This window comes from Mirounga leonina, unplaced genomic scaffold, assembly GCF_011800145.1.
Source record: "Mirounga leonina isolate KUSES-001 unplaced genomic scaffold, KU_Mleo_1.0 Mir_197, whole genome shotgun sequence".
NCBI classification, from domain to species: domain Eukaryota; kingdom Metazoa; phylum Chordata; class Mammalia; order Carnivora; family Phocidae; genus Mirounga; species Mirounga leonina.
In genome coordinates this window covers 14,219,112-14,233,634 of record NW_023270494.1, presented here as the reverse complement: position 1 = coordinate 14,233,634, position 14,523 = coordinate 14,219,112, and the positions used below count along the sequence as shown (strand labels likewise).

Genomic DNA, 14,523 nt, shown 5'->3' with positions numbered 1-14,523 from the left:
TTTGAGGAGTGCTTTGGCCATACCCATCAATATTTCAAATGCACAAAACATCTGATCAACAATTTGACCGCCAGGAATCAACCTCATAAATAATAATGAAACAAAATACTCGCAAAAAGTACGCAAATGGTAAGTTTAAGCGTGTGTATTCCAGGATTGTTTTAATAGCAAAAAAACTGGGTAAATACCTAACTGTCTATCATTGGAAAAATGAGGTAAATCATGGTACATCCCTATGATAGGATTCTGAGATGCTACAAAAATGACCGAGATCTGTATGTCTTGATATGGACAAAAGTCCGTAACATGCTGTTAAGGGAAAGTCATAAAATAGTATGTCTGGCAGGTTGTATTTTTTGTCAAAACAAAGAAAAACAAAACAAAAAGTGTGTGTGCGTGATCATATAAGCAGAGCAAGTCTAGGACCATACAAGTCATTTTCTCTGTGCAGTGGGGCTATGAATGATTGTCACTTTACCCTTTATATTGTACCATGTTTTCTGAAAACTGAACCCACATCATGTACTATAATCAGAAAAATATTATACATACATACTATCATCCCTGTATATATGTGTACATATATCCATACACAATGAGTGGGGGTGACATAGGTAGGGACCACAAGCAGAAGGTATTTATGATAAACCTTGGGGCTCCTACAGATAAGACTAGAGGCTATCTGCACTAGAGTGTGCCTTCCCGACTCTTCCCGGCTCGCGAGTCCTGTCCCGTTCTACGGGCTGCCTGTCCCAGAGCTCCCTTCATCCTGGACACGTGCATCCAGGCTTCTCTCTGCTATGGCCTTTCTCTACGGAGAGCACGCCTCAGTCCACCTCATTGGTTTCTTATTTGTCCAACGCCTCGGTGATGAGGGGTGGGTAGAAGAGGGGAGTCCTTTATCGAATGTGGGAGGCAAAGGTTGAGGACCTGGACCCCCTTCCCTCCCGATCCCCTCCAGACTCCACCTCCTGGCATCTGACCCACATTGGCTTAAAGCTGTGGTTTCTATGATGCATCGCTTCCCTGAGTCATGGCCAGTGGTTTAAAACACTGAAGTAGAATAGAATAGAAAATACCCAAACGCCCCATATATTAAGATGATTTGTGAAGCTTTTGTTTGGGAAATTTCACACACACACACACACACACACACACACACACGTTAAACGATAAACATAGCCTTTAAGTGGTTAAGAACAGTCTTGAGAACAGCAGTCCAGCCAGATGGCCCCAGCCCCCTTTCTGAATTCTGGGCTCTTTCTCCCCTTCCCCAACCAGCAAACCAGAAAGAGTAATTTTTTTTAAAAAGGAGTTTAGGACTCTGACCCGTCACGGTGACCAGTTCACTCTTGATGGCTCTCGAGTATTCCATGTGGTTCTCAGAAAAGATCGTGGCTTGGCACTGGAAGTATATAACATGGTCTTGTTCCTCCACTGAGAATTCCAGCATCACAAAATTCTGGTTATAAGAACTTTTTTTTTTTTCTCTTTTTTGCTTGAAACCGTTTGCATGTAGTTTGAGTTTTTCAATTGTGAAATGTATTGGGGGCTTTTCCTCTGGGACGGAACAATTGACCATCACGACCCCGCCTTCTATTGCCTCTCTCTTGTCCAGTGTCACTCTGGGATCAGACACTCCTTGGAGGGAAGAAAAACTCCGTTAGTATTGTTTGCTGTAGATATGCAAGCCTCCCTCAGCTGGGTCACTGTGGTGGGCCCATCTGAGGGTCTTTTGCTTTGTTCCCAGAACCTCAGTGCTACCTACCAGGTAATTATCGAGCCTGTATGCGCCTAGAGCTATACCAGCTACTATGAAAAATATGAAGTATGTTTAAGGGGCGGTTGGTGCCTTCAAAGTTAATAAACCCATTGGGAAGAGAAGTCTTCCCAACTGATACAATTAAAGACAAAACAAAACAGCCAGTATCTATTAGCATTACTGTGGTTGTTGTTATAATTTATTGACTGCCAACCACAAGCTAGGAGTGACTTTATATCCATGACCTCATGTCCATTCTCATAATAATCTCCTGGGTGGGCATGAAAGATAAAATTGTGCCTATTTTACAGATGAAGGTGAAGCTCAGAGAAGTGCAAGATTCATCCAAAAGCTCATAGCCATCAAGCCCCAGAACTGAGATTCGACTCCAGGTCTGTCTGACTCCAAAGCCAGAAGTTGGGGTGGGCATGGGAGGTGGGAGAGAGGAAGGATACATTGCCTCCCAGTTCAAAAAAGCAAAGCTGAAAAATAACTATGCATTAGAATGTGTTGCAGAGGGCGCCTGGGTGGCTCAGTTGGTTAAGCGACTGCCTTCGGCTCAGGTCATGATCCTGGAGTCCCTGGATCGAGTCCCGCATCGGGCTCCCTGCTCGGCAGGGAGTCTGCTTCTCCCTCTGACCCTCCTCCCTCTCATGCTCTCTGTCTCTCATTCTCTCTCTCTCAAATAAATAAAGAAATAAATAAATCTTTAAAAAAAAAAAAAAGAATGTGTTGCAGAGATAATGAGTGATGGAGCAGTCAGGAAAAAGGAGGCCCTCTTTGCCTGGGGGATCAGAGAAGGTTCTAGAAGGAACAGGGCCTGAGAGCAATCTTGGAGGAAGGGTGTTATTTGGGCTGACAAGAGTGGATGGGGGCTAAGGACAGGCATTTCAGGGTGCAAGTGCATGGGGACAAGGAATGTGAGGGACTTTTCCAGAGGGCCATCTAGAGCAAAGAAAAGGGTTGGGTGGGGGGAGGTATATATTAAGTGGTGAGCCAGGATCAGATGATGGGGAGCTAGGAGGGTCTGGCTGGGACTGGATGTCTTGTCCAGGCTCTGTGGTCTGGTGGTCATGAGCTCCACCTTACACCTTAAGAGTCAAACAGACTAGCTTATATTGTAAACCTGCCACCTCACTCAGTTGCTTGTGACTCAAGAATCTTTGTTTTGATGCCTAGAGCTATAGCGACGATGGCCATCCTTTTGGGAAGGTGACGTATACTGTATTCATACCACTATTGTCACCTCTGGGGGTAGCTGTTTACGAGAAAGTATTCCCCTGCCTCACGCTGATCTCCCCCAAGGAAGGATCATGTCTTCTTCATCGTTGTGCCCTCAGCCTGGCTCAGAGCAGGACGCAATAAATGTTTAATGAACAAATGAATGGGCTTTCGTCTATCTCGAAGACCTTAATAATGATTAAGAGTTAGGGAGGCCAATTTTGGAGTCCAAGGGTTCTTGGTTCTAATCAGCTTTGCCTTGGAGCAACTCCGAGGCATGAACATGCCGCTCAACCTCTCTGAGCCTGTATCTGCCCCTGGAAATGGGGGGGAACCACGTTTGGCAGGGGTTAAATGAAATGTGCATAAAGCACTTCCAACTGTTGACTTCATAAGGGGGCAGTTCTTACCACGGGAAGTGACAAGAATGTGAATGACTGCTCTGATGACCAACAGGAACACAAAAAGGCAGAAATGACAGTGATGACGGCCACTGTCAAGGAAGTACAGGGCTCACCTCGCTAACTCTATCCATTCAGTCATCCAAGTTGTAAGAAAAATTACCCGAAGTTTCAAAAGCCTGCCAGCACGTTTCTTTTCAACAACATACCCCAAATTCAGCCCTGCCAATCTTTCCTCGTCACGTCAAGACTCCAAAGGTTGGGGGATCTGACCGAGGGGCACTCTGCTGGGACACTGCGCTCTTTCTCAGCCTCTGCTTTCCACCCATGCTACACTCCACTCCTCTGCCCTTGCTCAACTTCACCATCGAGCAAACTCCTATGCGATCCTCTGTATCAGGACCCAGTGTCCCTTCCTCCGGGAAGCCAGCCCTAATTTCCCCAGGAGGAACTGTTTCCTCTCACTTTTGTGCTCCCTATGGCACTCAGATCATATGATTATTAGATTGTAATTATTTTTGTAAATGTTTCTCTTCCCCACCAGATAGCAACTGCCTCCAGAGCCGGCCCCGATCTGATGCCTTGTCATGTCCTGCACCTGGTTTTCTTCCTGACTTGCAGCCTTGGGAAATGCTTCTTGAGGGAGTAAATCCATGAGTGGATGGATGGAATCCTGTATCTCTAAACCCAAATTCCCCATGATTTCCCTCGTTTCTCCATTTGTACTTCCCTTTTCCATCTGTTTAATTTATTCCACGATCATTTATTGAGTGCCTACTATGAGCCAGATTCTTTGTTCAAGATACAAAAGTGGACCAAACCCCGTCTCTTTCCTTGGGATCGTACATTCCAGAAGAGCAGACGGGTGGGCGAGAAACACTTCCAATACGGTGAATAGTAATTGCCATTTATTGGGAACTTATTATGTGCTGGAAATTATACTAAGCACTTTACCTTTTAATCCTTCCAATAACTCCCCAAGCTGGATATTACTATTATCTTCATTTCACGGATGAGAACTTTAAAGTTTAGAGAGGCTGAGGGACTTGCCCAAACTGGACTCCAGACAGAGTGACTGTGGCAGCCAATGTCAACACTCAGTCTATGGCCGTCCTACAAATACCACTGAATGTCAAGATTGCACAGGAGCTGTGAGGACCAGGACCCTGGGGGTGATCGATTTTGCTTGGGGAAGTGTTAGAGAAGAGATTATCAAGTTGAGTCTTGAAGGAGGAAAAGCAGTTTGGAAGGAGAGGAGAGGAAGAAGGGTATTCCCAGGAGAGAGAACAGCACATGCAAAGGCGAGGAGAGGAGATACAGCCTGGCATATTGGGAGCACGTCTAACGCCTACATTTTCGGGTTAGGAAAATGCCAGGCAGGGGAGTGAGAAGGCTGGGGCCTGTGTTACCAGCCATTCAATTACTATTCTTGCTACCGCGCGTGTGATAGTGCATCTACTTGAGCTCCGTTCAGATGCAGGGACTCACCTTTCACCCACACCTGGTACTCCGAGGTGGTTTTCTCCTTGTTGTTCAGAATCACGGTGCATTTATATGTCCCTGCGTCATAGACCCGGGCTTGGGGAATAAAATAACTCTCGGTGGTCTCCATGGAGGAGACATTGTGAAATAGCACGTCATCCTTATAGAAGAGCACCCAGTGCTGAGGCTTGATGTGCGAGGTGGTGCTGATGTCTACGATGCACTGCAAGGTCAGGTTCTCCCCATTTTGCACCTCCTGTCCTGGCAGGATCTCCATGTAGATGTGGTTGATGGTGAAAGCTAAATGACAAGGGAAGGAGAGGCAGACACACCTGTTATCTCAGGAACATCACCCCGGTGTCACCACATCAGATTGGTATGATCACATCCTCTGCAGTGTAGTGTCCAGGGGTCCCCAGGCCCTCGGGGACCAGGCAGGCAATGACTGTGTGTGGTGCCCATTCTCGAGGAGGCTATCTCTCCAACATCGGGACCTGGGGTTGGGAGCTACTGTGTCTGGTGTGCTCCGTGAGCCTCCTGTCTCATCGGCTTCCATGAATCATGAGATTAGAAGCATTTTATTGAAATTTGTGAGTGGCTAGTGCAGTTAAATGTTTCCGAACCCCCAAAGGCAGAGGATAGGATATCTATGTGAAAATCCCAAAGAGCCTACAGGTCATTTGAAATAATGCAAGCTCAGAAAGGTGAATGGAGATCATTAATATAAAAAAAAATCAGGATAGCGGTCACTTCTGAAGGGAAGAGGGGGATAGGATTAGGAATGCACAAAAAGAGTGTTGGTGATGTTCTCATTTTAGCATTGGGTGGCGGGCTCACGTGAATTCATGCATATATAAATAAAACAAAAGGCAATTGTGCACAGATCAAGGATGAGGGCATGTTATGAACCAGGGATTATAATCAATCCAATTCTGTGTACCTGAGGCCCCAAAAAGAGAATGTATTTTCTATATGAGAAAAAGATACTGTGTAAAGTCTCTCTCCCATTCTTTTCCTATCCACCCAGTTCCTACCCCCCTTGCAGAAGTAACCACTGATTTTAGTTTCTTCCAGCAAATACAAAGATAAAGTCTTACTTACTCCCCCCCACCCCCCATCTTTTGCACAAGATCTCCATATGCAGAGTCTAGCACCTTACCTAAAGTTTATATGGCCTTCAGGGGCCAGAGATAGTGTGGGACTGTGGGCACCAGGTGTTATTCAAGCAAAACAGGACCACGTGGCTTAAGTAAGGCTCCTAGGGATCAGTTCTTCTCAGACACTTTGATAACAGAAAAACACTCATGGCCCATGCCTGATGAATGTGTATTTATTGAGTCTCCTACATATCCTGAATCTCCTTATCCTGGGACAGAGGAAGATCTTGCAGAAACCTACAAGCTTGGACCACTCTCTATGGACCCTCGTGCACTTGTATTAACCAAATTAAGTTTGGCACTCTATTACAGGTTGCTGTTAGGTAGGGACTGAATTGTGTCCCATTCCCCCCACCCCCCCCACACACAACATTCATATATTGAAAACCTAACCCCTCGTACTTCGGAATGTGACTGTGCTTGAACGTAAGGCCTGTAACGAGGTGATTAAGTTAAAATGGGTCCTAATGCAATCTGACTAGTGTCCTTATAAGAAGATATCTGGACAGAGACCAGGGACGGGTGTACAGGGGGATGACCATATGAGGACACAGTAAGAAAACAGCCATCTGCAAGCCAAGGAGGGAGGCCTTGGAAGGAACCAAACCTGCTAACATCTTAGTCTTGGACTTCCAGCCTCCAGAACTAGAAGAAAATGAATTTCTGTGGTTTCAGCCACCCAGTCTGTGGTATTCTGTTGTGGCAGTCCTAGGAAACTAATAGATTCTGGTAAGAAATTGTCTTATGGAACCTGATATTGTCTAGTTGAGGATGCCACTAGGAAGTTGTTCATGATTTCACTGTGTTCCAACCGCATCAGCAAAAGCTGTGTTTAGGGCGCCGGGGTGGCTCAGTCGGTTAAGCGTCTGCCTTCAGCTCAGGTCATGATCCCAGGGTCCTGGGTTCGAGTCCTGCATCGGGCGCCCTGCTCAGCCGGGAGTCTGCTTCTTCCTCTGCTCCTCACCCCCCACCTGCTCATCCTCTCTCTCTCTCACAAATGAATAAATAAAATCTTTTTTAAAAAAAAAGCTGTGTTTATTCATTTCTACCTTGTAGATACCCAAATTTTTCTAATGGATCTTGTTTCCTTTTTTGCTTTGACTGCTAAGAAGTATAAACCCAAAATTTCATCTCTGCTTCTAGCAAACTTTGGGATGAATTTCTGTGTGCTAAACGACCCCCCAGTTTTATTTACCTGCCTTTACTTTCTTCCCATTCTGATTTCCTCGTTTATTATCTCCTATTGAACAACAGCGCATAATTTTTTTAAGTGGTCCCAAATCATTTTCCAAATAAGAAAAGGTATAGCTAGCTAACTGGCCAGAGATACTGGCAAAGATCGTCTTCCTCTCTCTCTTTCAATAAAGTCAAATCTTTCTGAACAATTTAGAATTTGGCTACAATATGTCTCAGGCTTTAAAATGAATACAACAGTTCACACCTGTCCCTTTCTTCTGAGCAATTAAATGAACAAAAAAATGGCATGTGATCGGTCTACAAGATGAAGCAAGGTGATTGTTTAAATGCAAGTTATTTCCTGCAGCATTAAAATCTTTAGAGCTCCCTTTGTTGTCTGTCTTCCTTACTAGTTCCTGATCTGAGGAGCCTACTCAGTGAGCTCTCAGAACGAAATTTCTTTGGACCATATTTAGTTTCCCATCAATTAATATGGTCCCTTCCCGGGTAGGGACAGGCAATGTCACTCCCCCTTCAGGACCTTCTCCTCATTTTAAAACATGCTGTTTAGGGGCACCTGGGTGGCTCAGCCAGTTAAACGTCTGCCTTCGGCTCAGGTCATGATCCCAGGATCCTGGGATCGAGCCCCACGTCAGGGTCCCTGCTCGGCGGGAAGCCTGCTTCTCCCTCTCCCTCTCCCCCTGCTTGTGTTCCCTCTCTCGCTGTGTCTCTCTCTGTCAAATAAATAAATAAAATCTTTAAAAAAAAATAAAACATGCTGTTTAGCACAGTGATTCTAACAGAATAAGAAGGTAAGTGCAGAGCCAGATTGTCTAGGTCAAATCCCATCTCCGTTAACGAACTGTGTGGCTTTGGCAAGTTCCTGAACTTTGAGCCTCAGTTTGCTCATCCATACAATGGACATACTGATAGTAAGTATAAATGGGAACCCGATTTAAGGACTAGAAACACAGTTCCTGGCACAGAGGAAGTGCTTGAGAAATGTTAACCAGGTTCTGTCAGTCACAGATACGGAGCCAAACGTGAGTCTTGAGGGCGCTGAAACTCTATATCCACTCCCTATTTCTAGCAATTTTTTTTTGTTCCAGAAGAAAACCATTTCTTAATTTCCCAGGTTACTGACAGTGAGTTCTCCAGACTCCCCGCATCTGTCACCCTGCTGTGTTAGGCTGCTTTCCGTCATCATCCTGGATGAAGTGAACACCCGTGGCAGGTCAGGCCCCAGACTGGGACCCAGACCTGGGTACAGAAAGAAAGCCAGTCAGGCATGCCTGGGTCCACAGCCATGAGCTGGGTGATGCTGGGAGTTACTTAACCCCTCTAAGCTACCACTTCTCCTCCTACAGAACAGGAACACTAGTACCTGCCTTCCCTTGTATTTCAGTCTTGAACAATGACTGAACCAAGGAGCCGTGAGCACCGAGGGGCAGAGCCTGGCCCCTGGCTGACATTCCCTTCCCTCTTCCTTAGCACCATTCCAGGGGTCTTCTCTGTGCCAGGCACTGCCTCTAATCCTGGGGGGTTCACAAAAGAGTGAGATCAGCACGGTCTCTGCCCCCCTGGGGCTCACCGTGTGCAGTTCCACGTCTTCTCTATTCCAGACCCTCCAGGCTCAGCATCATCCCTGCCCGGGCCTCCGACTGAACAGACCTAATTCGTATCCTTTTTACAGGAGCCCTACAGCGAACTTGGCTAAAGCATCAGGTGGTGGTTCTTTAGAAAGGATGATATTCACTAGCACAAGGCACTTCTGCCAACTGGTTTTTCTAAGCAATGAACACACATCTGCTTAATAAATCAACTCAGTCGATTCACTGGAAGAAACGTCACACTCCCATGGCCAACGGCAACAGACAAGGGAGGAGAAAGGAAGGCAAAGTGGAAGAAGGAAAACGATTTTATAAAATGTATCGATAACTTTACTGTGAATTTATGAAACCCAGCTCTTTGACTAACACAAAACCTCACTGATGTGAGGCAACAAAAGCAGCAACCCAGCTTTCAAAACCACCACCACCTCCATGCTTGTGGTAGCCGGCCTTCCAATGGCCCCCAGGGAGGCTGTCTTCCGCTATCCATACCTGCACTTTCCCAACTCATACCAGGGTTGGTCTTTGACCAAAAATACTGAAGTGTTGGTTTGTTGCTTCTGAAATTAAGTCTATAAAAGACATTGCAGGGGCGCCTGGGTGGCTCAGTTGGTTAAGCGACTGCCTTCGGCTCAGGTCATGATCCCAGGGTCCTGGGATCGAGTCCCGCATCGGGCTCCCTGCTCTGCGGGGAGCCTGCTTCTCCCTCTCCCACTCCCCCTGCTTGTGTTCCCTCTCTCGCTGTGTCTCTCTCTCTCAAATAAATAAATAAAATCTTTAAAAAAAAAAAAAAGACATTGCAACTTTTGTCTGGAGCACTTTTTCCTTTATTAGGATCACTCACTCTGGGCTAAGTCATGAGCATCCCTCTGGAGAGGCCCACATGGTGAGGAGCCGTCACATGAGCGAACTTAAAAGCAAGTCCCCCAGCCCCAAATAAGCCCTCTGTTCACTGTAATCCTGACCAGCATTCTATGGGCAATCTCCTCCTGACAGGCCCTGAGCCAGAACTCCCAGATTCTTGACCCTCAGAAGCTGTGAAGTAATAAACTGTTATCTTAAGTCACTAAGTTTTGGGGTAATTTATTAAGCAGCAATACGTCACCCAACTAATCTTCAAAAATCTCTGATTATTAAGATAGTATAGAAAACATTGTTGTCTTTGTCAATAAACTGTTCAGGAAAAGCCAAGCTGGATTACTGTGTACGGCTCTCACTATTTACACAATAGAGTGTTCACACCTGGGCCCCCTGGAGGTTCATGGATGGGTGGTAGGGGGCCCACGAACCACCTTCATGTATAGGCAAGTGTGTGTTTTTTGGGGGGGTGGAGGAAGAGGATCCACAGCTTTCTTTACTGAGCCCCAGATGGTCAGAACCACTGTGATGAAAGTTTGGTATTAGGCAGCAGCCTAAGGAGGTCAGATCTTTTCAACCTGGACAGATGAAGGCTGACAGAGGGGGATCCATGCAACAAAGTCACCAGAGCACAGATTAAGGCACCCATGGACCACTGTGCCAAATCCCCAGACCCTAAAACAAGGGGCCTGCCTCCCTGTACCTTGAGCCACCATTCAGTGGATGCTGATGCTCCTTGGGAAGATGAGGCATCATGACTCAGCCAGCCTCTTGGGCAACCTGGAAATGACTCATAAAGGGAGGGAGGGGAGCCCCCCTCCCACCATTGTCAGGAAAATTACAGGGAGCCAGCTAGCACGCAGCCCCTGATGAACTCTGGTGCTCAGCAGAGAATGTGCTGACCCATCTCATCTGAATCCCAAGCATCTCCAAGTTCAGTTTGGGTCCCCTTCAGTGAAACATTTATTGAGCGCCTGTGTCAGATGCTGGGATTACAAGGCGAATAAGAAATCATCCCTGCTGGGGGCGCCTGGGTGGCTCAGTTGGTTAAGCGACTGCCTTCGGCTCAGGTCATGATCCTGGAGTCCCTGGATCGAGTCCCGCATCGGGCTCCCTGCTCGGCAGGGAGCCTGCTTCTCCCTCTGACCCTCCCCCCTCTCATGTGCTCTCTCTCTCTCATTCTCTCTGTCTCAAATAAATAAATAAAATCTTTAAAAAAAAAAAAAGATAAAATCACAAAATATAAAAGAGGGACATTCATTAAAGAGGACATAATAAAACATGAGAAATGAATAACACAATTAGAAAGCTATTGTAAAACACAAAATAATTGAGTACATTTCAAATGTGTGGAGATTCATGGCAATTCTATGCAAATCACTGATTATATTTCATGGATTGTACCTAAGCACTTGTCTCCAAAGTCTCTCATTCATAGAATTATACATTTTTTTTTCTTTTTGCTTGCTGATGGGTCTCCTCATTCTTTTTTTTTTTTTTTAAAGATTTTATTTATTTATTTGAGAGAGAGAATGAGAGAGAGAGAGCATGAGAGGGAGGAGGGTCAGAGGGAGAAGCAGACTCCCTGCTGAGCAGGGAGCCCGATGCAGGACTCGATCCAGGGACTCCAGGATCATGACCCGAGCCGAAGGCAGTTGCTCAACCAACTGAGCCACCCAGGCGCCCTCCTCATTCTTTTTTTACTGAAGTTTCTTCCTCATGAAGAGAGGTGGAGTTCAAGGGGGCCTGGCTGGCTCAGGCAGTGGAGCTTGTGACTCTTGATCTCAGGGTCATGTTAGGTGTAGAGATGACTTAAAAATAAAATCTTAAAAATATATAAATAAATAAAATAAAAATAAAAGAGAGGTATAGTTTCCAAATACTAGGATGCATATTTGTAACAGAACTTTGTACTACATCGTGAAGACATACTGCCTCCTACGCTGTTGTTTGTTCTTGGCGTATTTTAACAGGTCCATTGATAGCTGTTCCTAGTTCTATGGGAAATGTGGGTTCAAAACTCTGCACCACTGTATAGAGCATCATGAGGGCTAAGATTTCTATAATATAAAAGTGAAGCACATGTCAATGGAGAAATGAAACCACACTCAACCAGTTGATAAAAGCAACAAACTGTCAACCGGTTATTTAAACTTTCATGGCAAAATTGCCTTATGGCCTATTAGTTATGCAGTGAAAATGCTTACAGCAAAGATGTTCAGGGCAAAACTACCTAGAACCAAGAAATCAATGCATTCTGGGCATGTGCAGCTACAGGAACGAGACTTGGGGCCAGAGGGGGCAGGCAGGCTGGGTAGGAGGTGCCACAAACAGTGGGCCTTGCCTGGGGTGCTGACAAGCTGGACCGGCCTGAGGGTATTTGGGGGGGGGGTGACAGGATGACACCTGAGCTTTAGAAAGATCACTATGGGCTGGAGAGAGAGAAACAGGAGGCCTGTAAACATCCTGGACCATGGTTCAGGTGAAAGCCCAGGAGGCCTGTGGTAGGGCAGTCACGGAGGGACTGGGGTAAGGGGTAGACTTGAGTGGATGAGAAAGGACTTGTTTTCTGGGTGATGAAAATGTTCTGGAACTAGACAGTGGAGATGTTTGCACACCATTATGAATATACTGTAATTAGTAGCAAAATTTGATGTATGTATTTCACGACAATAAAGAAAAGACTTGTGTGCTTGGATATGGGGGTTGAGGCAAAGAGTGGAAGTTTCCTCGGTTACGTACCCAGGAGGGTCTGGGTGCTGCCGACCGAAGTAGAGAACATCAGAAAAAGATAAAGGACGGGGACAAAGTCCCGATGGTGCTGCTGGGTTTGAGGGGCCCAAGGGACGGCTAGGAGATGTCAGCCATTGGCTCCCCTGTGAAGCCTGACACTCAAGGGAGAGAACCAGGGCAGGTATGTGGAGGCATAGAGGAGTGTGTTGAACTCCAGAGGGGTTAAGACCATGGAGCCTGAAGAGACCAGGGAATGGGGTTCAGACCCTGGGAAAGTTCAAGTCTCCCCTGGGAGAACGGGAAGAAGGTTCGTCAGAGGGGTAGGAGAACACCAAGGAAGAGAGTCTAGAAGATCAAGGAAGGAGGCTTTGTGCAGAGGCAGCACAGGGGTCCGAAAGCTAAGGGCTGGGAGTGTTCGTGGCATTTGTTATTACAAGGTCCTTGATGACCCCTCAGCAAGAGGATTCCAATGGCAGGGAGGTGTGGGGGCTAAGGACTAAGGCCAGAGTAAGTGAGGGCAGACTGAGAGCTGGGGAAGCAGAGACAGCAACCGTAAACCAGCCTTGAGAGAAGTTTGAGGAAGGGAGTGGATACATAGGGGGACACAAGATAATGGAGGGAGGTGGGTTGTTGTGATTTTTCTTTTTCCTAAAAGAACAAGAGCTACCAATTGTGTTTGTAGACTGAGGAGAAAGAGCCAGAAGGGGGCGGGGGATAGAGATACTAAGAGTGGGGTAGGGGCTGAATAAATAATAGAGCGAGATGGGGTGGGAGTGCTGTTGAGTGATGGGCTGCCCCCCCACCTCCCCATCAGCCACGAGGGCTGACATCGCTGAAGCTGGGAGGGAAGCCGGGAGGATGGGTGGGAAGGCAGATAAGCCTGTAGCTGGGGCAGGGCGGGAAGTAGAGGGAGTTCCCTCCAGACAGCAGTGTTTTCTAGGTGAAGATGAAGTTGAGGTCATCTCCTGAGGCAGTAGGGCTAGGGTGGGGTGGGAGAGCCTGGGATAAAAGGAAGAGAAAAGGGCCAAGGCTGACCAAGGACCTCAACCACAGAGCCGGCAATGTGGAGCAAGATGGTGGGGTCGTGCACATCAAACGTGTCATCAGCATGGTCGTGGGTGACCACAGGAATGGGAGACCTTGTCCTGGCCCCCACACTGCTAACACCCAGTTGACCACACACAAATACCTCATGGCTTCTGCGCCTCAGGTTCCTCAAGTGTAAAACAAGGTGGAGGCCTGAGGCCTGAGGAAGCAGTGGGAGAGTCTCCCTGCTCCAATGCTCCAAGTCCTGCAGTTCTGAGCCTGAACATACAAAGGCCTTTCTCCAGAAACCCTGGGAAGGGAGCCATTTACTTCCATGTGAGGTGGGGAAGGTGGGAGAGACTGGAGGTCCTGGGAAGCAGGCTGTGTGTTTGCAGGGCATGGTGTGGATGAGAGTGGGGTATGTGGGCAGCAGTGGACAGACGGGGCAGGGGGCGGGGGTTGGCACGCAGGGGCCATGATTGTGGAGGGCTAGGACCAGATGGTAAACTATCCTTAGTCATTGCATGCCGTGGTGGGTGAGCCACCTCCTCTTATCTCATCTTATCCTCAGACTGACTCTATGGGATCAGTTCTCTTATCATCCCCATTTTACAGACTGGGAAAAAGGCTCAAAGAGGCCAGGTGAAAGCAGCTTTAAAGATCTGAGTTTGGACTTCTGGCCTCAGACAGAGAGCCATCGTTCAGACAGCAGAGGTTCTAGTGCTGATGCCCTGCTAACTGGCTCTCACTTGGTCCAGTCGGTTATTTTTCTGAGGCAGAGACATCTTGTTAGGATGGCGGGAAGATAACAGATATCCTGCCTCCACTGCTTACTGTGGGGGTCAAATGCCCGCCAAAGCACATGGACGCTGGGGCAGGAGACCCGCAGACTGGCTTTCCTAGTAGCCACGCTAGCCTTCCCAATCCTGGAGCCACTGCTCAAAGCCTGGGCTCAGCAAACCAGCATCATCCACGTACATCATCTCCAAAGAGCTGTACAACTGTCCGCAAGCTGGCCACCCCCCTTCTTTTGCGGAGTGAAGTGACCTTTGATGAGGGGATCCTGTTCTGTGGGCTCTCCCCCATTTAGCCTCCAG

The 14,523-nt window shown here is 47.2% G+C and overlaps 1 protein-coding gene across 10 annotated transcripts in view; it reads right to left on the bottom strand.

Annotated features, from left to right (window-relative positions):
• The window catches only part of PECAM1 (platelet and endothelial cell adhesion molecule 1), a 72,551-nt gene that overhangs the window by 40,711 nt on the left and 17,317 nt on the right, over positions 1–14,523 (bottom strand). For all 10 annotated transcript variants that reach the window (XM_035026267.1, XM_035026266.1, XM_035026270.1 and 7 more), the window contains exons 4-5: positions 4,873–5,166; positions 1,330–1,641 (exon numbers count right to left, since the gene is read on the bottom strand). In XM_035026267.1, coding sequence (XP_034882158.1) covers positions 1,330–1,641; positions 4,873–5,166 — 606 coding nt within the window. The remainder of the gene's footprint in view (positions 1–1,329; positions 1,642–4,872; positions 5,167–14,523) is intronic.